Below are 24241 nucleotides of genomic sequence, written 5' to 3'. Positions count from 1 at the left end.
GGAAGTGGATGTTAGTTTATTTAGTACAGGAAAAGCAGCACTGTAAATACACCATTTTACAGTACGCGTTAGAATGGGTGCTTAGATTCATCGTTGAATTGATCTTTATACATTATTTTCCAAAAATATTAGCAAATTTTGAGACCACAATATATAGTATCATTGAATATTGTCAGCATTTCATTTATGCGATAGAGTGAATGCTTACATTCTGTAAGGCCTGCAAATCAAACCTATCTCCAAAAAAAAAATGTAGATGAAAATAAGATTAACTGAATAGATTGGATGTTAATGTAATTTTTTTCTTTTGACTTTTTGGTATTGTCAGCATATCTTTCAACTGCCTCTGAACTGTAAATGTAGCAGATTGAGCAGCTGAGAAGGATCGTTTCTCTTACGGAAGTGGATGTTAGTTTATTTAGTACAGGAAAAGCAGCACTGTAAATACACCATTTTACAGTACGCGTTAGAATGGGTGCTTAGATTCATCGTTGAATTGATCTTTATACATTATTTTCCAAAAATATTAGCAAATTTTGAGACTGGCATTTTCTGGAAAACATGATAACCATGCGATATCTGTGTCAGGTTCTCCTCAGCCCGGGCAAATACAGAATATTGCCACCAACATGCTGGTGCACACACAGGTGTGCCTGACCGATTTACTACCCCCAGACATGAGCGAGCTAAACCTGACTTGTGTTTACATTGCTCATTATGAAATGGCAGTGAATTAAATGGAAGCCCATTCGGTGGAAACATAATGTTGTCTGTTCCCTCTACCTAAACTGTCTCATTAAAGCCCATCAGCAGATGTTTTTACATTTCTTCTTCAGAAGTTGTAGAAACGTGTTTTGGTTTTCCACAGGAGTCGTCAAGGCTGTCTTCATTTGAGCGTTGCCTCGTCTTGAGGAAGTCTGTGTTCTCTGAAAGCTGGCATTACGGGCTTCCTGTGCACTTGGTGGCCTGCTCCATGGTTGGCTGCTCGGGCTACAGAGCACAGCTCCATGCTGACCACTTACGAGGCACTCGGGGACACCTGGGGGCACCTGTTGTCACTGGCTTAGCGTAGGACTGCCTCAGCGAGACAGTTTTAAAAGCCAGCTCCCTCAGTCATATCTTCTTGGTACAGCACAAGCAGCTCTTTCTGACTTAAATTTTAAAATTCTAGCTAAAATCCCTATCTCCAGTAAATGTGACCAAATGTCTCTTCATCTTTAAAAGGGGTTTTTAAACAGAAGATAAACTACTGAAAATAACTGGCCTGGGGATGAATGGTCACTCTCAGTTTACTCATTTTTTCTTTTCCTATTTTTAGTGATTGCCATCGATATCGATCCTGTTAAGATTGATCTTGCTCGTAATAACGCAGAAGTTTACGGGGTAGCAGATAAGATAGAGTTCATCTGTGGAGATTTCCTGCTGCTGGCCTCTTCTTTAAAGGCTGACGTCGTGTTCCTCAGCCCACCTTGGGGAGGGCCAGACTACGCCACCGCAGAGACCTTTGACATCAGGACCATGATGTCCCCCGATGGATATCCTTTAACGTGCTGAGCATTTACGCAGACGGCGCTCGTGGAGGGGAAGGGGGACGTGTGTGTATGACAGAGAGCAGTTAGTGAAGAGAGGAGATGTTGGCCGAGAGAACATAGGATAGATTCCAGTTTCTTTTCCTTTCACAGTCTCTCCCAGTTTGCTTTAAAGAGAGCAGATACGGGGACCAGCGGTTAGCGTAGTGGCTATGTTGCTGAACTTCCATGTAGTTGACGCGGTTTGAGTCCCGGGCCTGGTGGCTTAAACTCACGCTGGGAGCGTGTGCGTGCATCCCCGAGATCCCAAGAGGAGAATGGAGGAGAAGAGATAGCGGCGTGGCCTTCCCCCGTGGGGGGGTGATTTCTTACCTTCTGTCTCTCTTTCTTTCTCTGTGTTTCTGGTGAGTGCATGTACCCTATAGCAAAAACCTCTCCAAAAAATAAAAGAGGGAGAGAGAGCAGATATGTAAGTTGTGTGCTGGTTGGGCTCCAGAAGCGATGGCAAACATGAGATCATATTCCCCTTGGTTACTATCCAGTTTACTGTTTAAAGCAAGAACTAGAATGCACTAATTGTTTGGAATTATTGTCTGTCTAGAAAATGGGAATTTCCTCAAAACTTATCCCCAGAGTCTATGAGTGACCGTCCCATAGCTTGGCTGCAACTCACACTAACTCATGTTACTTCTCTTTGTATCTTCAAGTTTTCCTTGTTTCTCTTCCAGATTCTGAAGCAAACCTTTATTTCATAAAGAATAACATGAATTGCTTTCTCTTTCTTCACCCCCATACTCCAGAGAATTACCTGCTTGACTCTTTTAACAGGAGACATGTCTCTAAATTGCTAATTAAAATATAGAATGCAGACTACAATGACAGACTTTATTTTTACTAGAAAGCAGAGATATCATGATTTCCTATTTTAATTCTATTTTTCCAGTAATTAGGAAATAGCAAAAAGAATATGTATATCTGGTTCTTGACTGCCTCCTGCTCAAGTAATTAAATTAATTACCTATAATTTCTGATCCATCAAGGACAGTATGCTGCTAAGTTTTAAAATATTGTACTTAATTTTAGGTTCTCTATTAGAGAATTTAAAGTTATGTCTTTTTTTAAGATGTTGAAATACCCTCAAGTTACAGTAAGTAAAGCTCCTCACTTTCTGATAGAAATGAACTCTGCGTTACTTTTTCTTAACTGCTCTCCACGTTTGAAATTTTCAGACTTTCCCAGAAGATCACTAATAATATTGTTTATTTTCTTCCAAGAAATGCTGACATCGACCAGGTAAGCATTTACTGAAAAACTTGCATGAGTTTCTGGCTGAACTATTACAAAGAATGGGCAGAAAAAGTACAGGGCATTTCCTTACCACAAGAATGTGGATTATGAGAAGTCCTGGGCTTGCTGACTGTTTAGAAACTGGAAGTGTCTGGCAGTTAGAGACATGTCTGCAACCTCTTCTTCTTTTCCTTTTTGCTCTAGAGTGCACATGCTTGTGGGAAAGAGAGCGAGGGAGGGAGAGTGAAAAAATCACACCCCAGTGTGATTTGACCACAGTGCAATCCCTTCTTCATTCTCCTCAGGATTTGGGGCACACACACACATGCCCGGCATGGTTTTTAAGCTGTTGAGTCTGGTACTCGAACTACACCATCGGCCATGTGGGATCCAGCCACTCTAACCTAGTTCCCGCCTGCTGGCCCTGCCCTTCTCTCATCACTGCTGCTCCTGGCATACATAGACACGACAGAGCACTCTAGACTTTGACTTGGAGGCATTGAAAGGGCGTTGGAGTGTGTCGTATTTCAAATGCTGCACAGTAGATTAGCCTCGATCTGCCCTTGCTGAAACCCACCTTGAGAAACAAGGTTTTGAGTATTTCTGAAACTAGGAGCCTCAGCAGAATGGTAGAGACAGGTAAGATCTTAATTTGACCAGGGACGATAGAAACTAGGGAACTATAGTCTTGGAGGATAGGACACTTGACTAATATTAAATATTCTTTTAGTTCTTAGCAGTGCTCACTTTTCTTTCACCAAGGCGGATTAGGTCGGGTATGGTAGCTGCCTCTTAGAGGTTCAGTGATGTCTTCATTTCATGCTTTTGTTGATTCCTCCCTGAACACTTACTACCTGTTTTGTGCTCTATTGAAAATGTTTTGTCTTTCATCTTTCGTATTTCACTGTAATGGTGCTAGTTGTGGATTTTTCCTTTCTCTCCTATTTCATACTCTCAGAATTAGTCCTGTCATTCTTAGGTATTTTTCTTTTTATTATTATTATTATTGTTTCCTTAATTTGTTTGTCCCATGAGTCAGAGAGCACCTCTCAGGGTCCTGATACCCCAGTTCATCTGCAGCTGTAACCAGCCCCACGTCCTGGACTTGCACGTGCCCAGCATGCCAGGGAGGTTTCCTGACATGACACAGAACCTTCCCGTCTGAGTCAGCTTCACAGAGCACCACGTTTACCACTGAGCCACTGTCTGGCACCTGCATCCTTTATTTGCTTTTTTTTAATCTTTAATTTGCCAGAGGATGCATGTACTTGGCAGAAAGGGGAGGAAGGAAAGTGACAAAATACTCCCGATGGGGTATGGTGTTACCATAATCCCTTCTCCTCCTCTCCCTCCATTTATAATTTTGGGTAAGGCCAACAGGCGGCACAATGGTTAAGGCACTGGACTTCCACATGGCCAACCACAGTTTGAGTCTCAGACTTGAACTGGAGGCTTGAAACTTACACCCGGCATGTGGGCATGTGTGCCCAAAGTCCTGAGAGAATAGAGAAGGGATTGCAGCATGGCCATCCCCCGGGGGTCAATTTCTCACTTCCTCTCTGTCTCTGTCTCTCTGGCAAGCACACACACCCTTATAGCAAAAATTTCTCTGTAAAATAAGCAGAATTTGGGGCCCACATGCACCCAGCATGTTTCTCAAGCCACCAGGTCCACGACTTGAACTGCCCAGTCAACCACGTGGGATCTGTCTGTCTCAACCACCATAGCATGAGCTTGTCTCCATATTTTTTTTATTTAGGAGTTTATCTTCATTATTGTGTCCCTTCTTTATTTATTTCCCTTTCCCTGCAACATCTACAGTAGCCCCCCTGCCCATTCCACATTTCAAGACCCCCAGTGAATGTTTAAAACAACATATATTATAGAACTGTCTATATACTGATATTTTCCCTATACATACATAACCTATGATAAAGTTTAATTTATAATTAGACACAATGAGATATTAACAACAATAGCTAGCAAAAAGAAAAAAAAAAAAAAGCAGTTATAGCAATATATTGTGGGCCAGCAGGTATGGTGGCGGTTACACTGGATCCCACATGGTTGATTGTGTGGTTTCAGTCCCAGACCCAGTGGCTTGAAAATCATGCCAGGTACATGTATTTGCATGCCCAGAGTCCCCAGAGGAGAATTAGAGGAGAGAGGATTGTGGTATGCCCATCTCCCTCCGGGGGTGGGGAGGAGAAGGGTGATAACTCATTTTCCTCCCCCTCTCTCTCTGGCAAGCACACGTGCCCTGTAACAAAAACATAAATAAATAAATAAACATAAAAATATAATAAGAGCTTTGTGAATATGGCCTCTCAGAATTACTGTGCTGTACCACTGGTAACTAAAACCACAGCGAGTGAAACTGTGGATAAGGGGCAACTACTGCGTTATGTGAGTATTGGTCTTCCACATCTATGTTTTCTGGGTTATTGTCTCCTTTTTCTTCTTAATTATTTCAGTCTGGTCTTTCAAATCAGGTATATTCGTTGTGTTCCAGTTTATAAACTTTTTTCTTCATGGTGCCTGTGCCTTCAATGTTTTAACTTACAAATTTTCTAGTTTTTGCTGAGTGGCATTTCAAAACTACTGAATTCGTGGTCCAGTGGGAAAGATAATGATTTATTTCCTGGGATAAGGCCCAAGTATAAATTGTGAAAGCTCCCCCAAGTGATTGTACTGTGCTCCAGAGTTAAAATTCTCTAGGTTAAAAGAAGAATAAATGAAATTAGCAAGGCTGAGTTTTTACTCTGAATTAGAAAGAAGTGAATTTAGGGACCAGCAGATGGCGGAATGGTTATGCTGCTGTACTCCCACATAGTCAACCTGTGACTTAAAACTCGAGCTGGGTGCGTGTGCATGCATGCCAAAATCCTGAGAGGAGAATGGAGGTGAAGGGATTGTGGTGTTCTGTTTATCCAGTGAGCACACACACCCTATAGCAAAAATCTCTCTTAAAAAAGAAATTAAAAGAAAGAAATGAAATTAGATCTTTCTGCCTGCCATCTATGATTCACTACATATAAACATGAAGTCTCTCATAATAGTGCGTGCTAATACCAATTATAAGAAAAAAGTGTCAGGGCCCTGACACAACAGGTGGCTTAGTGGTTAAGGCACTGGACCCCCACGTGGCTGACCATGGTTCAAGTCCTAGACCTGGTGGTTTGCTTTCTCACTTTCCTTCTCTCTCTGGTGAGTGCATGTGCCCTATAGCATATTAAAAATAATAATAGTAATAATAATAAATAAAAGGTTTTTTTTTTTTCCTTTGAGAGGTTTTCGCTATAGGGTGCGTGCACTCGCCAGACAGACAGAGAGACAGAAAGCGAGAAATCGCCCCCCCCCCCAGGAGGGATGGCCATGCTGCAATCCCTTCTCTCCATTCTCCTCTCGGGATCTTGGGCATGCACGCACACACGCCCGGAGTGAGTTTTAAGCCACTGGGTCTAGGACACGAACCGCAGCCGACCACGTGGGAGTCCAGTGACATAGCCATTACGCTAACTGCCAGTCCCCAATAATAAATAAAAGTTTTTAAAGAGAAAGAAAAGAAAGTCGCCACAGCTTTGTTTCATGATTGTGTTATATCATATTTGACTAACATCTGTCACTCGTGCGACTCAGCTGCTTTCTACGCTGCCAGGTCACACGGAGCTGGCGGATTCCCTCATTCTTATTTTCTCCTGTGTGAATGTGATGCTCCATAACTAGGCTCAGAAGACGTTATGTGAGCTTTGCAACGCTATATCATGATCCTGATAGCAAATATAGACTCATTTGAGTATCTGAGTAACTCTAGGAAGTCTACCGTCTAGCATAAAAGTTAGCAGGGATTAAAATTTTTCAGTTAAGACTTTCACAAAGATAAAGTTAACTTTTTTCTTTATCTCATTTTGGTTTACTTTGAAGACCTGCCAGAATGAGAGTTAGTGGGACGTTCATGTTTTCTGCCTCTAGAGGGAGCAGTGACACTGGAGAATGGTGGAGTCACCCAGGAGACTGGGGGATTCCGGTACATCATTTTGTTGAGTATTGAATTCAGATCAAATCACAGTGGGAAGTCAACATTTCCCTTTTTTTAATGGAGAAAAATCTATCCATATGTAGGGCTTTTAAAAAAATAAGACAAGGTAGTAGAAGACAGAGATCACAGCATGGTTTATTTTTTAAAAGTGAGTTTTTGTTAAGGAACATTCAGAATGTCACAAGAGCCTGAGCTTACTGATCAATGGGCTCCCAGGGTCTATGAGCTGGCTGTTAGGAACTCAGGCTTCATTTCTCCCAGAGAAGCTTCCGTAGGGGACAGTTTTGCATCCAGGAGACTGCCCTGGGTGACATCCATACTCTTCCAGACGGAGTATGGACTCGGTGTGGATGCAGCTTGTCTTGAAGGCCTGATTGTAGGGGTGATGCTCATTGGCTCTGCATCTGGTGAAGGGTTCTAGGTCCCGTTCACGTTGATCTCCTACTCCCTTTTTCTGTGTGGGGGTTGTTCCAGGGCATATATCCCTTTTTATTTAAATTCTTACTATCAAACCAAAGAACTGAAACATTTAGAAAGTCTTTTTGTGAGACACTCTTTGAAGGAAGGGTACACGTCACTCTCAGAAATCACTATTGAAACCAGTCTTGGATTGGATTTGGAGAGCCCTGAGTAAATGTATTTATCTGCTACTCAGTGCTTCTGTCCTGCTGTTTCCCTTTCTTTCTTTCCTTTGACAGTCGTAGAATTCCAGCCAGTACTAGCTGTGGCTCTGCCATACTTCACAAACACGGAAAGCTTCTCTCTAAGTAGTAACCTTGTATAATGCGGATCGAGGTCTCTGGACAGACTACGATGGCTGGTCTTCCAAAGGAAGCGGCACACAGCAGTTGTCAAGCACCACGTTTGCATGAAATCCCTGTGGGTGAATCTCGAATATGAGAGATCTACCTCTTAGCCAAGCATGGGAATAATGAGAGGGCTCCTGGTTCACATGGTACCCTCGTCCTCACTGTGTGGGGGGCGGTGGGGGCTCAGGGTTTATCTGCTCCATCAGAGAAAGCACTGAAGGCACCCTGGACAGTCACGACATGCTGCTGTTCTCCAGCCTCCCAGCAGCTGGGGCCTAGCCATGCCCCGCATGTTCGGGTATACTCAGGGTGTGACCCTGAGCCTCCCTGTGGCTCCAGAATCACACAGCGATCCTACCACCTGTGCAACTGGGGCTGGACCTTCTTACCCTTGTTTGATTTCATAACTAGACCTAAATCGTCTAGTCTCCGAGAGGTTACAGCAGTTGTACTTTTCAGGTGAAAAGAATTTAAATCACTTGTCTCTACTATATGTTCATAGCATTACAGAGAACAGGCCACACTGAGCTATGTCCTTAAGAATTACATTAAAAATGAACAAGAGGCCATGGATGATGTAATCCCTGGCCTTGTCTAGCAGACATACTCCACCCACCATGGTTTCCCCAGACACATCTCACCGTCACGGGTGGGCGAAACCCTGCCAAGTTTATTTCCTCATAAAATGGGAAAATGTTTAGATTAACTAAATACTTAAGTTGTACTTTATAGAAATTGTTAGATTTAACCAGGGGATCTCTTTTTTTTTATTTTTTTGAGGGGAGGTGGTAGAGGTTTTTGCCTTAGGGTATGTACAGGAGAGATAAAGAGACAGTGAAAAATCACACCACCACCACCACCCCACCTCGCCCCCCCGGAGGGGAGCATGGCCCCACCAAACCCCTTCTCTGTTTTCCTCCCAGGATTTTGGGCATGCATGCACATGTGCCTGGCATGAGTTTCAAGCCACCAGGTCTGGGACTCAAACCACACTCAGTCATGTCACAGTCCAGTAACATAACCGCTCTACCATCTGCTGGCCCCACTATCTCTTCTGTTTAATTGGCAGAGTTCCTGGGGTTCCTATTGGGTTTTTATATTCCATTCCATAATGTCTAGGAAGGATAAAGTTCCTAATTGTAGCCGTTGGTTGGTTAATCAGTCAATAGATAGGAATACTTGTCTATAGGTAACATTTCTAAAATTTAACCATAAAGAATAGAGTTGCTTGCACTTGAATAACTAGAAATGTTTATAAATATGAGAAACTATTTAGTAATGTTATTTGGAAAAGATTTTAAATATAACTTGATTTGGTTCATTTGCATTTTTAGTGTTTTAGACTACAGGCAATAAAAATTTATCACTGATTCCTTTGCAAATATTTGTTCTAGTAATCATAGTATGTGCTTACTTAATAAAGAAAAAATTGGGGTCTTAATTCTTAATATTAGAATTTATTAAAAATTATCTCAAATTATTGTGAATTAAAACAGTAGAAATCTGATCTTATAGTAGTGCTCTCATATACTCGAAACTATATCCAGGTATTAAGTATTATAGAGTTATTCCCACAGGTGGAAGACCCATGGTCCAAGATCAGGAACCAGAAGCGTGAAGAGTAGAAAGAGGGCTAAGAATTAGATTAGGCCTCTGGGCTGTGGAGGAGCAGTAGGCTCTGAAACAGTTACCCAGAAGACAGTGCCTGCACCACTCAGAGCACTCAGTGCACTCCTCGGCTCAACTACCAGGAGTCTGCATTTACACACCCACACAACCTAGGAGCTCAGTAGCCGCTTCTGTGGGAATGGGATGCTTGGCTGTCTGGGACCCTCGTGCCCATGCTGTGGGATTGTCATTGCACCTGGAGTGAGCCTGTCAGGTGATCAGCTGGTTGGATGGAGAGGAAGCCGGGGAGCCTGCGTGACTTGCCTGGTCACTGAGCCACACAGTGGCAGGGGCCACGCCTCAGACCTGGCTGTCCCCAGTGGCAAGGTGCTCATTACCAAGAACCTGCTTTATTCATTATCACAGGATTAGCTTGCCAAAAGATTGGGACTACAGCCTGAAACTTAAGGTGACAAGAGAAGCAAAAGCTTCTTTTTATAGAATTTCTATGGGGTCAGAAGGTGGTGTGGTGGTTAAGGCTCTGGACTCCCATAAGCCCAACCTCAGTTCAAGTCCCAGACTCAGCAACTTGAAAATCACACTGGGCTGGGCACATCGAATGCATACCCAAAATCCTGAGAGGAAAATGAAGGAGGAGGGAGTGCAGCATGGCCACCCACCCAGGGAAGGGAGAGATTTCTCACTTTCCCTCCCTGTCTCCAGCAAGTGCACTCACCCTTTAGAAAACTTAAAAAAAAAAAAAAGTTTTTACCCTACTTTTCTTTATTATTGTATAAAACTAAGGGAAATGGGGGCAGAAAGGACTAGTAGGCAAGGCACTTCCTTGGCCCGTTTGACGTTGGATTTCCAATGACAGCCAAGTAATCAGGTGCTTGCTACTCCTACAGGCCCCCTAAAATACTGTCTTCACCTGGTGTAATTGGCTTCTGACCACACTTTTACATATTGCAGGTATAATCACTTCTCCAGTGTAACAATAGGTCATTTTTTCAGTGCTCATTTTTAGAATTTCTTATTATAAATGTTCCTGTCAGGAATATTTATTTGTGGAAGTTATTTTCTCATTCGTGTGTCATACATTCTTACTTTAAGTCTGTTTTCATTTGCAAAAGTCCAGTTGTGAATGTTTATTTGACTCTTGCATCCACTGTGCCCTCACTTCTCCTGAGGTTGCCGCCTGCATTGTGATGTTTTTCCTCCTTCTCCTTCCCTGGTCTCTAAAGAACAGCGTACTTCCTGGAATAAAATCTAGTGGATGAGAGTTCAATTCTCAGCTTTAGTTCTAGTCCAGATTAATTGGGATATCTTTTGGTAAGTCGAATAGTTTTCGGTAATATGCCAGAAATGAAACGTAACCCAGAGCTCCACATCCTTACTTTTCTACCTGTCACCTTCCCGCCTTCTCTCGCTGTTTCTCTCTCCTTCCGTTCATTAAATTTTAGCTAAGAAAAGGGCCCAAATAACATTTGTCCATTAAGCCTGCTAGTGAAAAATAAGGACAGCCAGAAATTAACAACACTATGCCTGCATGAAGCAAAATGTTAGTTCTCTTGTGTAAATACATAAATTTACAGTATTCACAACTCTGACCTTTAAAGTATATGTAGTTATGACAAAGGACAGAAAGTCTGAGGTTAGAAGTTATTTTCCATTGGTACCATGTTGTCCCAGCTGCAGTGGTGAAGGCAGTAAGGCACTGCTGCATGACACTGGAGTCATATAGGGTCACCCTTGGTTTGGTTCCCATGTTGATCTCAACACACCAGGCATGCCCATGGTCCTGGCTGACTGCAAAGCAGGGAGAAGGATCATGGCATGGCCAGACCCTGTCTGGAATCCATGTCTCTCTCTCTCCCTCCCTCTCAGGTTAAAAAAGTAATTTGTTGAGTGGTATTTTTTTTTAATTTTTCTTGCTAAACACTAAATATTTAAAAGTTAATCTCTGGTAAATAGTTGTTGAGCGAAGTGATTTATGAAAACGCCCATCTTCATTCCTTGTTCTTAACCAAAGCACTGTTTAGGCAACCCTCTGAAGCAGTCCTAGCCTTTTTGGGACCAGGGGCCGATGTGATGGAAGACAGGTTTTCCATGGGCTGAAGGAGGGTGGGGGGGTTTCAGAATGACTGAAGCACGTTACAGTTGTTGTGCACTTGACTTCTAATGGTATTATTGTAATACATGATGAGAAATTGTATACCTCACCAGAATGCAGAATCAGTGGGACTTCTGAGCTGTTTTTGCAACTAGAATGCAGCTGCATTCAAAGCCAAACTGGAATTATGGGGGGCAATGAGTGAACTTTTTTTTTTTCTTTTTGCTATAGGGCATATGCACTTGCTAGAAAGAAACAGAGCGAGGGAAAGTGAAAGACATCATGGCGGTGGGGTGGCCACATGGCAATCCCTTCTTCATTCTCCTCGCAGGATTTTTGGGTACCTCCACACAAACACACACACGTGCCCAGCATGATTTTCAAGCCACTGAGTCTAGGACTTGAACCATGGTCGGCCACGTAGGAGTCCAGTGTCACATCACCTGCTGGGCCCAGATAGTTGGATTTTTTTTTTCGGAGAGGTTTTCGCTATAGGGTGCATGCACTCTCCAGACAGAGAGAGAACGAGAGACAGAAAGCAGGAAATCACCCCCCCAGGGGGGATGGTCACGCCGCAATCCCTTCTCCTCCATTCTCCTCTTGGGATCTTGGGCACACACGCACACGTGCCCGGCATGAGTTTAAGCCACCGGGTCCAGGACTCAAACCACGGTCGACTACGTGGGAGTCCAACAACATAGCCATTACACTAATTGCTGGTCCCAGGGATTTTTGATGTTTTTATGTGAGAATCTAATGCCACCACTGATGTGACAGGAGGTGGAACTTGGGCACTAATGTGAGTGATGGGGAGTGGCTATAAATACAGATGAAGCTATAATTTAATTTATGGCTTATGTAAGAAATGATAACATCTGTTTTTATAGTACCTATATTGTTTTTCCAAGTAAATTTCAGAAATTGGTTTTTATCTTCCTCACAATGTCCTTTTTGTGGGAGAGATTTTTGTTAGAGAATGCATGCACTTGCTGGAGAGAGAGAGACGGAAAACGAGCAGTCATCTCCCGGGGAGATGGCCATGCCACAGTCCCTTCTCCTCCTTTCTCCTCTTGGTATTTTGGACATGCAAACACACATACCCAGCATGAGTTTTAAGCCACTGGTCAACTACATGGGAGTCCAGTGATGTGCCCATTATGCCATCTGCTGGTCCCTCACAACATCCTTTATGGCTGGATAGGTAGTATTCTATTTTTCAAATCCACAAAGCCTATTTTAATTCCTTTCTGAACGGATGCATCAGATAATTGGTAGAGGTGAAGTTAAAATTTGTCTCTGACTTTGCTGTTCTGGGAAGCCTGTTCTAGCAGCTGTTTGCTGTTTCCGCTCTGATGTACTTTTAACTTAGTCTGTTCTCTCCTTCCTTTCCCCCTTCCTCTCATCTGCTAAATGCACTCCCCCAAAAAACTTCAACTTACCAAATGTTCTTTACATAAATTACCTGTTAAGCCAGCCAGTGGTGTGGTTGTTAAGGCAGCTGGATCCCACATGGCTGATCACATGGTTTGAATCCCAGACCCAGCAGCTTGTAAAACACCAGGTGCATGTGCCTGTGGGCCCAAAATCCCTGAAGGAGGAAGAGATAGAAGAGAAGGAATTGCAGCATGACCATGCCCTCTGAAGGGTGATTTCTTGCATCCCTTCCCTTCTTTCTCTCTTGTCTCTCTGCAGCAAGCATGTGTGCCCTGTGGCAACATTTTATAAATAAGTAAATAGTTACAAGGGATGGGAAAAACACTGCACTCCGTTACACAGGTGGAGCATCCCTAATCCAGAAATCTGAAATGCTCCAAAATTCAAAGTTAATTGAGTACCAACATATATCACAGATGGAAAATTCTGCACCTGACCTGTGTGACAGGTTACAGTCAAAATGCTAAAGTACAGAAACACTCATAAAATTGCCTTCCGGCTGTGCAGATCACGTGTACATGAAACTTGAGCCTCGTGTTTACCCTTGGTTCTCGTCCCCAAGATAACTCACTATGTAATGTACAGATAGTGTTTCAAAATCTGAAAAAATTCAAAACCTAAAATACTTCTGGTCCTAAGCATTTTGAATAAGGGATATACTCAACGAGTATCCTATTCAGTTGTCAAAAAAGTTACACATTTTATAGAAAAAATTTAATGAAACAAGTTTATTTTTTTAAGGAACTGTTTATTTCATTCTATTTGTTGTTATTATTTCTTAATTTTACCAGACAGAGACAGAGAGAAAGGGAAAGTGAGAAAGCAATGTGCCAGGTCTGGGACTTGAACTGCTGTCAGTCACGTGGGAATCCAGCACCTTTAACCACCACACCGCCTGCTGACCCGGAAACAAGTATATTTTAAGTTCAGTGGTCAAAATGCCTTTTATTGGCTGAAAGCAAAAGTCCCTATTTTGCCCTTCTTTGATAAAAGTAAATGGCATAAACCAAAACATTTTTTAATGAAGAAATAATAGATCATTAGAAAAATCATGATATACTTTTCTATGCAAAACATTGCATCATAACTTTCCTAATGCCCCAATAATAGAGTATATGAGTGGGTTTTTTAGTTATAAGGAATTCCATGTTTGACTTTTGTTTTGTTTTGTTTTAATTTGCTAGAGTGAGAATGTGTTCCCGGTGAGGGGTGGGGAGGGAGAGAAAGCACCTCCCATGAGGAATGGGCAAGCCACAGTCCCCTCTACTCCATCTCTCCCTCCCTTCAGGATTTTGGGCAGCCACACACACGCACCTCAGTTTGTTTTTCAAGTCACTGGGTTGCAGCTCAGAACAGTGCAGTCGGCCATGCGAGGTCCGCCCTGCGTAACCCACAAAGCCACAGGCCAGCCTCTTGTGTGTGACTTATGTTCATCTATTTCTTTTGACAACTGCCCAGCCTATCCCTTCTATGTCCCTTTGGGCACAGGGTTGCAGGTTAATGGTGGTGGTACTACTGCCTTGGTGAAGCCGCTCCTTTTCTTTTAGGAATGTACCATAGGATGGCCTGTTGTTTCTGTATCTGTGACATTTTTTCTAGAAGGAACTTGAAATATTTTAAAATAAATGTCATTTGTGGAGCTAGCAGGTGGTATGGTAGCTTCCCACATGGCTGACCACAGTTCAAGTCCTGGCCCTGTCAGCTTGCGTTCTCCTCCCCCATCCCCCACCCCCCATGACCAAATGAGTCTTGTTGCCAACAAAAAATAAATAATGGTAAATAAAATTAAATAAATAATTTTTTAAATTTATGCTCATTGGTAGTACACAATAAATCTTACCTTCTACTAGATGCTGGTGTGGTAGATGCGTTTCTCTCAACCCTCGAAACCAAGCTAGACTGACTGACTGAGCATCTCTCTTTAGAAAATACACAGTGTGGGACCAGCAGATAGCGTAGTGACTATGTCACTGCACTCCCATGTAGTCGACCACAGTTCGAGTTCCGAACCCAGTGGCTTTAAAAACTTATGCTAGGCGTGTGTGCATGCGTGCCCAAGATCCTGAGAGAATGGAGGAGAAGGGATTGCAGTGTGGCTGTCCCCCTTGGGGGGTGATTTCTTGGTTTCTCTCTCTTTCTGGCAAGTGCACACGCCGTATAGCAAAACCTCTGGAAAAAAGAAAGAAAGAAAGTACACAGTGCAATTTTGCTGGTGACCACGACACTCCTACTACTTTGGGTACCCCATTCTCCACCACGCCACATCTTTGTTCTCTGACTGCCCAGGGCTCTCCACTGCATTCCCTTTTCCCTGGGTGTTTCGTATTGCTCCCTGGTAGAGTGGTCTGATGTTTGCTAATTGACACATCTCTGAGAGGTTAGATTTTTTTAAAAAAAAGATGGACCAAAACAAAGCTTTATCTGTGAAAGAACTTGGGATAAACACTGCTAGTTTGGAATGCTACAAAGGCAAGTGCAAGCATTGTTGTCAGGGAGCAAGAGTCTTTAGTTGCCAGCTAGATGGTTATCCAGTCAACCTACTGGGATGTTGGCTGTGGAGAGGTGGAGGGAGCAGAGTTTTTAGCTTCCTCTTAACGGGGTTAGTTCCTATATTCCAGAAAGCCTCAAAAACAATACATTTTACCACAGCAGGAAACAAAAAAGGAAAAAAGAAAAGATTTAGAATAAACAAAATGGTGGGGCCAGCAGTTAGTGTAATGACTACATCATTGAACTCCCATGTAGTCGACCACGGTTCGAGTCCTGGACCTGGTGGCGTAAACTCATGCCTGGCGCGTGTGTGTGCATGCCCAAGATCCCGAGAGGAGAATGGAGAAGGGTTGCAGCATGACCATCCCCCCTGGGGGGTGATTTCTCACTTTCTGTCTCTCTGTATTTCTGGCAAGTGCACGCTCCCTATAGCAATAAAAACTCTCAAAAAAAAGAATAAACAAAACGGTAACAACTGGATGAGGTGGCCCACATTTGGAGAACAGCTTAAGTGAACAGTGAGGAAAGAACAAAGTCTTTCATAGCAGCTAGCCTCTCACAGAGTGAGGCTGTGGCCTGGTCACTGCTGGCTTGCACTCATGTGTTCCTAGTCTTGTGTAGCAGGTACTCAGTACGTTGCTGAGTGAATGAAAGGGCGAGCTGTAGGTGATCAGGTGAACGAGACAGGTTTCCAGGAAAGGAGGTCACTCTTTAAATGGGTATAGAATTGTTTTGAAATTATGATGTGTGTGTTTGATTTTCTTCTGTTCATCTTTTTAGGTGGCTTCCCTAGCTGGGCCTGGAGGGCAAGTGGAAATAGAACAGAACTTCCTCAATAATAAATTGAAGACAATCACTGCTTATTTTGGTGACCTGATCCGAAGGCCAGCCTCTGAAACCTAACTGAGGCAATCCAAAGACAAAAAGCACATTCTGTGGTCAGAACACTTGTGCGGTTCCGTTCTGCACCCGTACTCTCTCGGATTTTTGTTTTCTTTTGTTTCTGTTTTGTTTTGTTGTGCCCCTAGTCTTAACCTCACCATGTGAAGTTGAAACCGACACGAGTGTGATGAGTATTAATGAAGTACTTTGAGTCTTTGGAGAGAAACTGTGCACATTGTACATTAGGATAGTGTCTGATATGGAGAAGGTAGGCCTCCCCCTGCTTAATTTCACTGTATGGATCTGTAAGTATGTATATATTTTTTAAATTGTGTATGTTTGGGTTTAACTTCTTTGTGTGTATTTTTATGTATATGTAAAAAAAAAAAATTATTGTAGAGAGTTTTTCTTTTAATATAAAGAGCCAAAGAGATCAACGAATGAGTTACATTCTGTCCACCCATGCAGTCCCTACTGAAATAAATAATGTCATACATTAAAGACAGAAACGTAAATAGTCCAGACTGGTACAAAGTGAAAGGTAAAAGTCTCCACCCTCTTCCCTACCCTCTTGTCATCTGTCTGAAGAGAAGCACAGCTAACAGTATTTCATAATTCCTTTGGAGAGCAGAAATTAATTGCAGTGTATTCTAATACCGTTTTTTTCTCCTTGGTGCACACTTCAGTGCACCTCCTTTTCTTAATTTAATGTGTCTTTTTAAAAGTATGTGTGTTTGGGACCAGCAGTTAGCATAATGGCTGTCGCTGGATTCCCACGTAGTCGACCGCGGTTCGAGTCCCGGACCCGGCGGCTTAAACTCATGCCGGGCGTGTGTGCGTGCGTGCCCAAGATCCTGAGAGAATGGAGGAGAAGGGATTGCAGCGTGGCCACCCCCCCCCCCGGGGGGGGTTGATTTCTCGCTTTCTGTCTCTCTGTCTCTGTCTGTCTGGCGAGCACATGCGCCCTATAGCAAAAACCTCTCCAAAAAAAAAAAAAGTATGTATGTTTGGACTAGTACACCTTGAAGACCTCTCCATAGCAGTACATACATAGAGACAGACTTCTTTTTAATTGCCATCTAATATTCCTGGCAATGCCATAGTTTTCTGTTGATGTGTCCACGCTTGACCCTTTTACAGTTTGTTGCAAACTAAAACTAAAGTAATGATGATAAATTAAATTGATTTTTTTTTAATTTATGCTCATTGGCAGTGTACAATAACTCTTACCTTCTACCAGATGCTGGTGTGGTATATGCAATACCGCTGAGATGCGTTTCTCTCAGCTTGTGGCTTTTGCTTAAATAAGGCTGGAGAAATCTATTCTGTGTTGTCTGTAAGAAAAATACATGCTGAAAGAATAAATTAATAGATTGCTGAAGTTTATAATAATTTAATTTTGATAGATATGGTCAGTAAAGTTGGACTGACCTGTACTCCCACCCACAGAGATGAGATTGATTTTCCCTCCAGCCTCCCTAGCTCAGGGCATCATCAAGCATTTTAATTATAATTATTTCATGGGTGAGAAAAATGCTGTATCATTGTATGTGTTTCCTTAATCATGAACAAGTTCAAGCATATTTTCGTATTTTTTTATGTTTTTTAAATAGTTTGTCATATTTGTATTTCAAATTTTTCTTTCAGATTGTTATTTTTTTCTTATTAATATGTATAAATTCTCTGTAAATTTAAGGTCCTGTGTCTTTAATAATATGTTACAAATATGTTTTTCCACTTCATTGTTATCCTTTAGACTCATTTAGGAGTTTTGGTGTTTTGTTTTTAATTTGCCACCCATGCACTCTTCAGAGAAGGACAAAGAAAGAAGGAAAAAAAAAAAACCAACATCAAAGAAGTGTGGACACTCTGCAATCCCTCCCTCTCCGTTTCTCCACCCCCTTGGATCTGGGGCATGCACTCACACCTAGCCTGCTTTTCAAGCTGGCTCTGGGATTCAGACTGCACAATTGTGCAGGAAATCTTAGCCACTGTATTCAGACTTACTAATCATTTTTGGTGTTGCTTGCTTCTAGTTTATGTCCTTTTGAAATATCTCCACCCAGAATATAAATATATTTATTTAGGCTTTTTCTAAAACTTTCTTGTTTTTGTGTCTTTGCAGATTGGCTTTTCAACATCCTTTTATAAAATTAATGTTTTTAAAGTTTCCATTGCAAAGTTGGTAGGATCTGTATTTTGTAATTTAGGGGTTTATATATTTTTTTCTATTAAAACGATGGTGAAAAGAAGACAAATGCGTGTTGCTTAATTCATCTTAATAGTGTGTGTAGTCATTTTTACAAAGGAGTGAAAAGATAATGACATAACTCTGGCTACTGGGGATGGATCTAGGACTTTTATCTTTTAATAATGGGAGCATGTTAAATATGAAGAAGTGGCTTGAGCTGAAATAGGGCTGGAGAAATCTAAATAAGTTGGGAGAATTTTTATTAAGTACTGAAATATGAGACAAAAATATATTTAAAAAAAAGTTTGTTGGACTATACTAACTAGTCTGTAAACTTTACAACTTATGCCTGATTGCTCCACGATGACAGTATTGAACTGTTCATTAAAAGTTTAAGTTTCTGGGATCAGCAGATGGCGTAATGGTCATACTGCTGAACTCCCAAGTAGTCAATCATGGTTTGAGTCCTGGACCGGCCACTTATAACTCACGACAGGCACATTTGTATGTGTGCCCAAGGTCCTGCAGCAGGGTCAAGCCCTCGGGGTGAGTGGTTTCCCACTTGCCTTGTCTCTCTGGCAAGTGCATGTGCCCTACATCTAAAAGCTCTTAAAAAGTTTAATTCACCTTTTTCTTAATTTGCAACATTAAAATTGTTCGGATGTTCTTGGTTGTTTTACTTTAGATAGCATTAATGTAAATAGCACACACGTACTTTTCGGCATTTTTGAAATCGTGGAGCATTGCTGTATGTGGCCCTTAGAACTAGAATGTGATGATGTTCTTTCTTGCCACGAGTGAGAGGAACAGGGAGAGACACACTCCCTAGGGGGTTTTCACACTGCAGTCCCCTCCAGTCAGCCAGCTCCAAATCAGGCACACGCGTGTCCAGTGTACTCAGGTCACAGGAACAAACCGACCGCCTTTCCATGTGGCTCTGTGTCACAGGGCACATTTTACCCATGCACACCATCTGGCCCTGGTTATAGCCTTTTACGTTTTTGATTTTCTTAGGAATTATTTACTTGATTTCATTTATTAATATTATTATTTAACCTGCTATAGGGCATGCATGCTCACCAGAGAGAGAAAGTGAGAAAGCAAGCCACCAGATCCAGGACTTGGGCTGCTCAGCCGTGGGGGAATCCAATGCCTACGCCACCACCCCACCTGCTGTCCCCCACGCAGTTTCTTATTGCCGGAGAGTGTGCTCACCGCAGAGAGAAAGCACCCCTCAGTAGGGTGTGGTCACACCGCAGTCCTTCTTCCCTCTTAGCATCCTGGACACACACGCACACGTGACCTGCATGTTTTTCAAGCTGCTGCAGCCAGGATTCAAACTGCATGATGAGCCAAGTAGGATTCAGCTTCTGTAACTACTGAGCTACAGGGCCAACCCTGTAAGAGCTTTTAATGACCTTTTTATTTAGATTTTTTAATGCTTTCATGAGATTTTTGTAATAATTTATAATTCCCTGAAAAATTCCACTTATTTTTATGTTGATTTATTTATTAATAGAAAGTTAGTACAATATTTCATGATATTTGCTTTCTTTTTTTCAGTTTTTTGTTTGTTTGTTTTTGTTTTTGTTTTTTAAATCCTAGAGGGCATATGTGTGTGCCAGGGGGAGAGAGATTTGCCCCAGTGAGGCCTGGTCATGCCATAGTCCCTACCCTCCATTTCTTCTTTCGTCAGGATTTTGAGCACTGTGTGTGTGTGCCTGGCAAGTTTCTCAAGCTGCTAGAGCAGTATTCAGACTGGTTGGTTATGTGGGACCCAGCTCTGTCTACACACTGCCTTACTGCTGTGCTATGGGGCTAGTGCTTCATTTTTTTTAACTTTTATTTTTGAGTAATTCCTGACATATGAAAGAGTTGGAAAAATAGCACATAGAAATTTCATATGCAGAGGCAGCTCGTGGCATGGTGGTTAAAGCAGCTGACTACAGTTCAAGTCCCAGACCCAGTGATCAAAAAACACCAGGATGAACCAGCAGTTAGCGTAATGGCTATGTCGCTGGACTCCCATGTAGTCGACCGCGGTTCGCATCCCGGACCCGGTGGCTTAAAACTCACGCCGGGACCGTGTGAGTGCGTGCCCAAGATCCCAAGAGGAGAATGGAGGAGAAGGGATTGCCGCGTGACCATCCCCCCTGGGGGGTGATTTCTTGCTTTCTGTCTCTATGTTTCTCTCTGTCTGTCTGGCGAGCGCACGCGCCCTACAGTGAAAATCTCTCCAAAACCTCCAAAAAAAAAAAAAAAAAACACACCAGGCACATGGGCATGGATGCCCCAAATCTTGGAAAAGGGGGAAATGGAAGAGAGAGGATTTGGCATGACCTCCCCATGGGAGTTGCTTTCTCACTTTCCTCTTCTCTTCCTCTCTTGGAGGAGTCTGACCCGGCAGGGCCCCAGGATCTTTTTGAACCCCCTGACGTTTGAGCACAGCCTTGGTCGGCTCAGCACGTTGGCAAGGCCGCTGTTGTACACCCCACCCCACCCATGAGCAAAGCTTGGGTTGACTCAGCATGTTGGCAAGGCCGCTTGTTGTGTGCTCCAGAGACTGCAGTAGCCTTGCTGGGAAGCAACCCCCCTCTGACTCCCTGATATACTACTATAAAAGAATTACATAGCTCTCTCATACATCCTGAGTATATGATAAGATTTCCTGAAAGTCCCCCGACTGCTCCCTTTTGCCCTGACCACCTACTGTTAATTGCAATACTTCATCCCTGCAGTCACAATAGAGGGTGTGCTGAAGTCACATCTAGGCAGAAATCTTCTTGACGTTTGGAAGGCCCTTCAAGATACATTTAACATAAGCTTAAAAATCACCTTTTAGGCCGAAACTGGTCCAGGACACTCCCGTCCCACGGTAGCTAATGTTCTAACAAAATACATGACAGTGGAGCCACAGGCACAATAGAATGCTTAGGTATACCACAAACCCACTTTAAAGTTTTTCATTAACTTGCTAGTCACTTTACTGCCAGTTGAAAAACTGTCCCTGCCCTCACCAAGTGAACAATAGCTTCACCCCTTTTAAATAGATAAGTATATTAGGATTCCTTGAATTAAGTTTTGGATCCCTATAAAATTATATAAGTATCATTCTTTATTGAGATCCATAAGAACTAATATCTATACTTGAGATTTTCTTTTTCAGCATCAGTAATTGCAAGACGGCTGCTGCCGAGTATCGGCTGATAATTAACAATGCTTGCTGGAACTGTTTTCCAAAACCGCACCCCAGAGGTTCCCAGCATCAGTAATTGCAAGACGGCTGCTGCCGAGTATCGGCTGATAATTAACAATGCTTGCTGGAACTGTTTTCCAAAACCGCACCCCAGAGGTTCCCGAAAGCCTGCTTACATCAATCAAACAATTGTTGAATTGTATGGATGATTAATAGACCTGCCCTTAATCAAACCCTAAATGGAATCTATGATCTCTATTGTTAAAACTTTATGAATTGATCATTAGAACATGTAGCCCCTCACCCGTTCACTTGCATGTATCACATTTTCAATAAAAAGGCACGATGATTCCTAGCAGTTGTCACTCTTCAGAGAGCGATCTCTGACAGTGTCCAATTGAGGATGTGCATGAAAAAGGCACTGAGGCCTCCGTCTTTCTTTCCTGCACCACCTCTGATGAGAGAACCCACCCCTGCCAAGGCTGAACTTCTGAACTCCAGCACTCTCTGTGAGGGCACACAAAATGCTAATTCATCAACTGCTCTGAAGTAGACCTAGCATTGGCACAGCCACAGTGGTGCACAGACAGTGCCACTGCTCAGGAGGCTGGAGGCCACATGAGTGGCCCAGGTTTGGTCAACAGGCTGACCTGAGCATGCTGGTCACAGTTATGTGCACCTGTAATCCTAGATAATGTTTTCAGAAGCTAGGAAGGAGGATCATGACATGGCAAGGCCCTGTCCAAAAACAAAATGCCTATTGGAACAGGAGATGGCATGGAGGTTAAGGTGGCTGGATCCCACGTGGCTGACTCTGGGTTGAGCTCCAGACTCAGCAGCTTGAAAACATACTAGGCATTTGTGCATGCATACCCAAGTGGGTAAGACGAGAGGGCAGCATGACCACCCTCCAGGGAGTGATATCTCTTTATCTCGATCTCCCCCCCCCCCTCTCTTTCTCTCTCTCCTCTGGCAAGCATACCAGCCCTCTAGGAAACTAAAAAAAAGTGCCTATCTCTGTCTCTGTACCTTTTTCTTTCTCTCCTCTTTCATAAAAGAAAAAATAGAGAGAGAGACCCATTAGTTACCTGCACCATCGTAATATTGCCATATTTACCAATATATAGTTACTTAACCTATGTTTAGATTTAAAGTTTATTTTTTCTGTGAGGGAGAAACAGAGATAGGCCCTCCCAACAGGGTCTTCATGCCACAATCCACCCACAGCTGCAGCCAGCCCCAGATCATGGGCACACACACAACCCAGTGAAGTCAGTGAGGTCTCTGGACGTGAACCCATAGCCTTCCCATGAGGATCAACCTTGCAGAGCATTACATTACCACTGAGCACCATCTGGCCTGGTTCTTCAATATCTTTTAACACAGCTAATTTTATAAAACTTAAAATTGATTTGAAGAGGAATTTCAAATACCATAAATTTTTTAAAAACTATTCCTTTTAATATTTGTATAGGAATATAAAAATGCTTCCCATTTACTACCTAAAAGATTACTACCTGTCACACTTTTGAAAACGGGAGTAGATGGTGAACATGAAGACGACAAACTCCCACCAAGGAGCCAGGAAACTGGGCACACCATAGCCCTCTGTCCTCCTTGATGTGGCATGCTGTGTACTGTGCAGAGGATGTCCACATCCTTTCGACAGTACGATAAGTTATCACAAAGACATTTAAGCAGAGTGGGAAGTTTCCAAGTTTGCAAATGTGGGATGAAAATTTCCAAGAAAGAAAGCAGCATGTAGAAGGCATTGAGGCAAAGGAAAGACACTAGAAGACGATATTTTGGCATCTGTTAGTGCTGACCTCAGACAAGTTGAGAGTTACACTGAAGAGGAGACACAGTCACCATGCCCAGCTGGGGACACTGGCTATGTCCTGCACACATGGGGACCCTTCAGACTTGAAAAGACTAGTGAGACCCTGTGGCCCCTTCTCAGAAAGATGCTTTTTGTTTGTTCGGTTTTTTGCCATAAGGTGTGGGGCACTTGCCAGATAGAGACAGTAGGGAATGGATGGTGAAAGGGAAAGTGAGAAATCAGCTCCTAGGAGGGATGGCCATGCCGCAATCCTTTCATTTTCCTCCTGGGATTTTTTACAAGCACATGTGCCCAGCATGATTTTCAAGCTTCCCAGTCTGGGACTTGAACCATGTCAGCCACTTGGGAGTCCAGAACCTTAACCACCATGCCACCTGCTTTCCCAGAGGACTTGTGCACTTCCTGGAGAAAGAGACAGAAAAGTGAGAATGCAAACCCTCATGGTGAATGGCCACGCCCTAATTCTTTCTCCATTTCTCCCTTCTTACTGGATTTCAGGCATGTTCACAAACACACACACACACACACACATACACACACACGCACACACACACGCTCTGGTGTGTTTCTAGAATTCTTTTTTTTTTTTGCTATAGGGCACATGCCCTCACCAGAAAGACAAAGAGACAGAGAGACATAAAGCGAGAAATCACCCCCCGTGGGGGGATGGCAACACCGCAATTCAAATCCCAGACCTGGCGGCTTTCTCTCTCTCTCTCTCTTTCTCTCATCAAATCTTTTTTTTCCTTTTCTTTCTTTCTTTCTTTCTTTCTTTCTTTCTTTCTTTCTTTCTTTCTTTCTTTTTTTTTTTTTTTTTTTGTGT

General features: G+C 42.8%; 1 protein-coding gene and 1 long non-coding RNA gene across 2 annotated transcripts in view; one reads left to right on the top strand and one right to left on the bottom strand.

The window, feature by feature from the left end:
• TGS1 (trimethylguanosine synthase 1) overlaps positions 1-16408 on the top strand; it is a 52580-nt gene extending 36172 nt beyond the window's left edge. Inside the window, exons 11-13 of the mRNA XM_006140878.3 lie at positions 1319-1535; positions 2744-2822; positions 16090-16408. Of these exons, the coding sequence (XP_006140940.1) occupies positions 1319-1535; positions 2744-2822; positions 16090-16212 (419 nt within the window). The 3' untranslated portion in view covers positions 16213-16408. The remainder of the gene's footprint in view (positions 1-1318; positions 1536-2743; positions 2823-16089) is intronic.
• A 905-nt stretch (positions 16409-17313) lies between these two features.
• LOC114008691 (uncharacterized) overlaps positions 17314-24241 on the bottom strand; it is a 17365-nt gene continuing 10437 nt past the window's right edge. Inside the window, exon 2 of the long non-coding RNA XR_003550202.1 lies at positions 17314-17525. This is a non-coding gene — a long non-coding RNA (uncharacterized LOC114008691). The remainder of the gene's footprint in view (positions 17526-24241) is intronic.

Source organism: Tupaia chinensis, unplaced genomic scaffold (assembly GCF_000334495.1).
Source record: "Tupaia chinensis unplaced genomic scaffold, TupChi_1.0 Scaffold000046_3, whole genome shotgun sequence".
Classification (NCBI taxonomy): Eukaryota; Metazoa; Chordata; class Mammalia; order Scandentia; family Tupaiidae; genus Tupaia; species Tupaia belangeri.
This window is presented reverse-complemented; position numbering and strand designations above follow the sequence as displayed.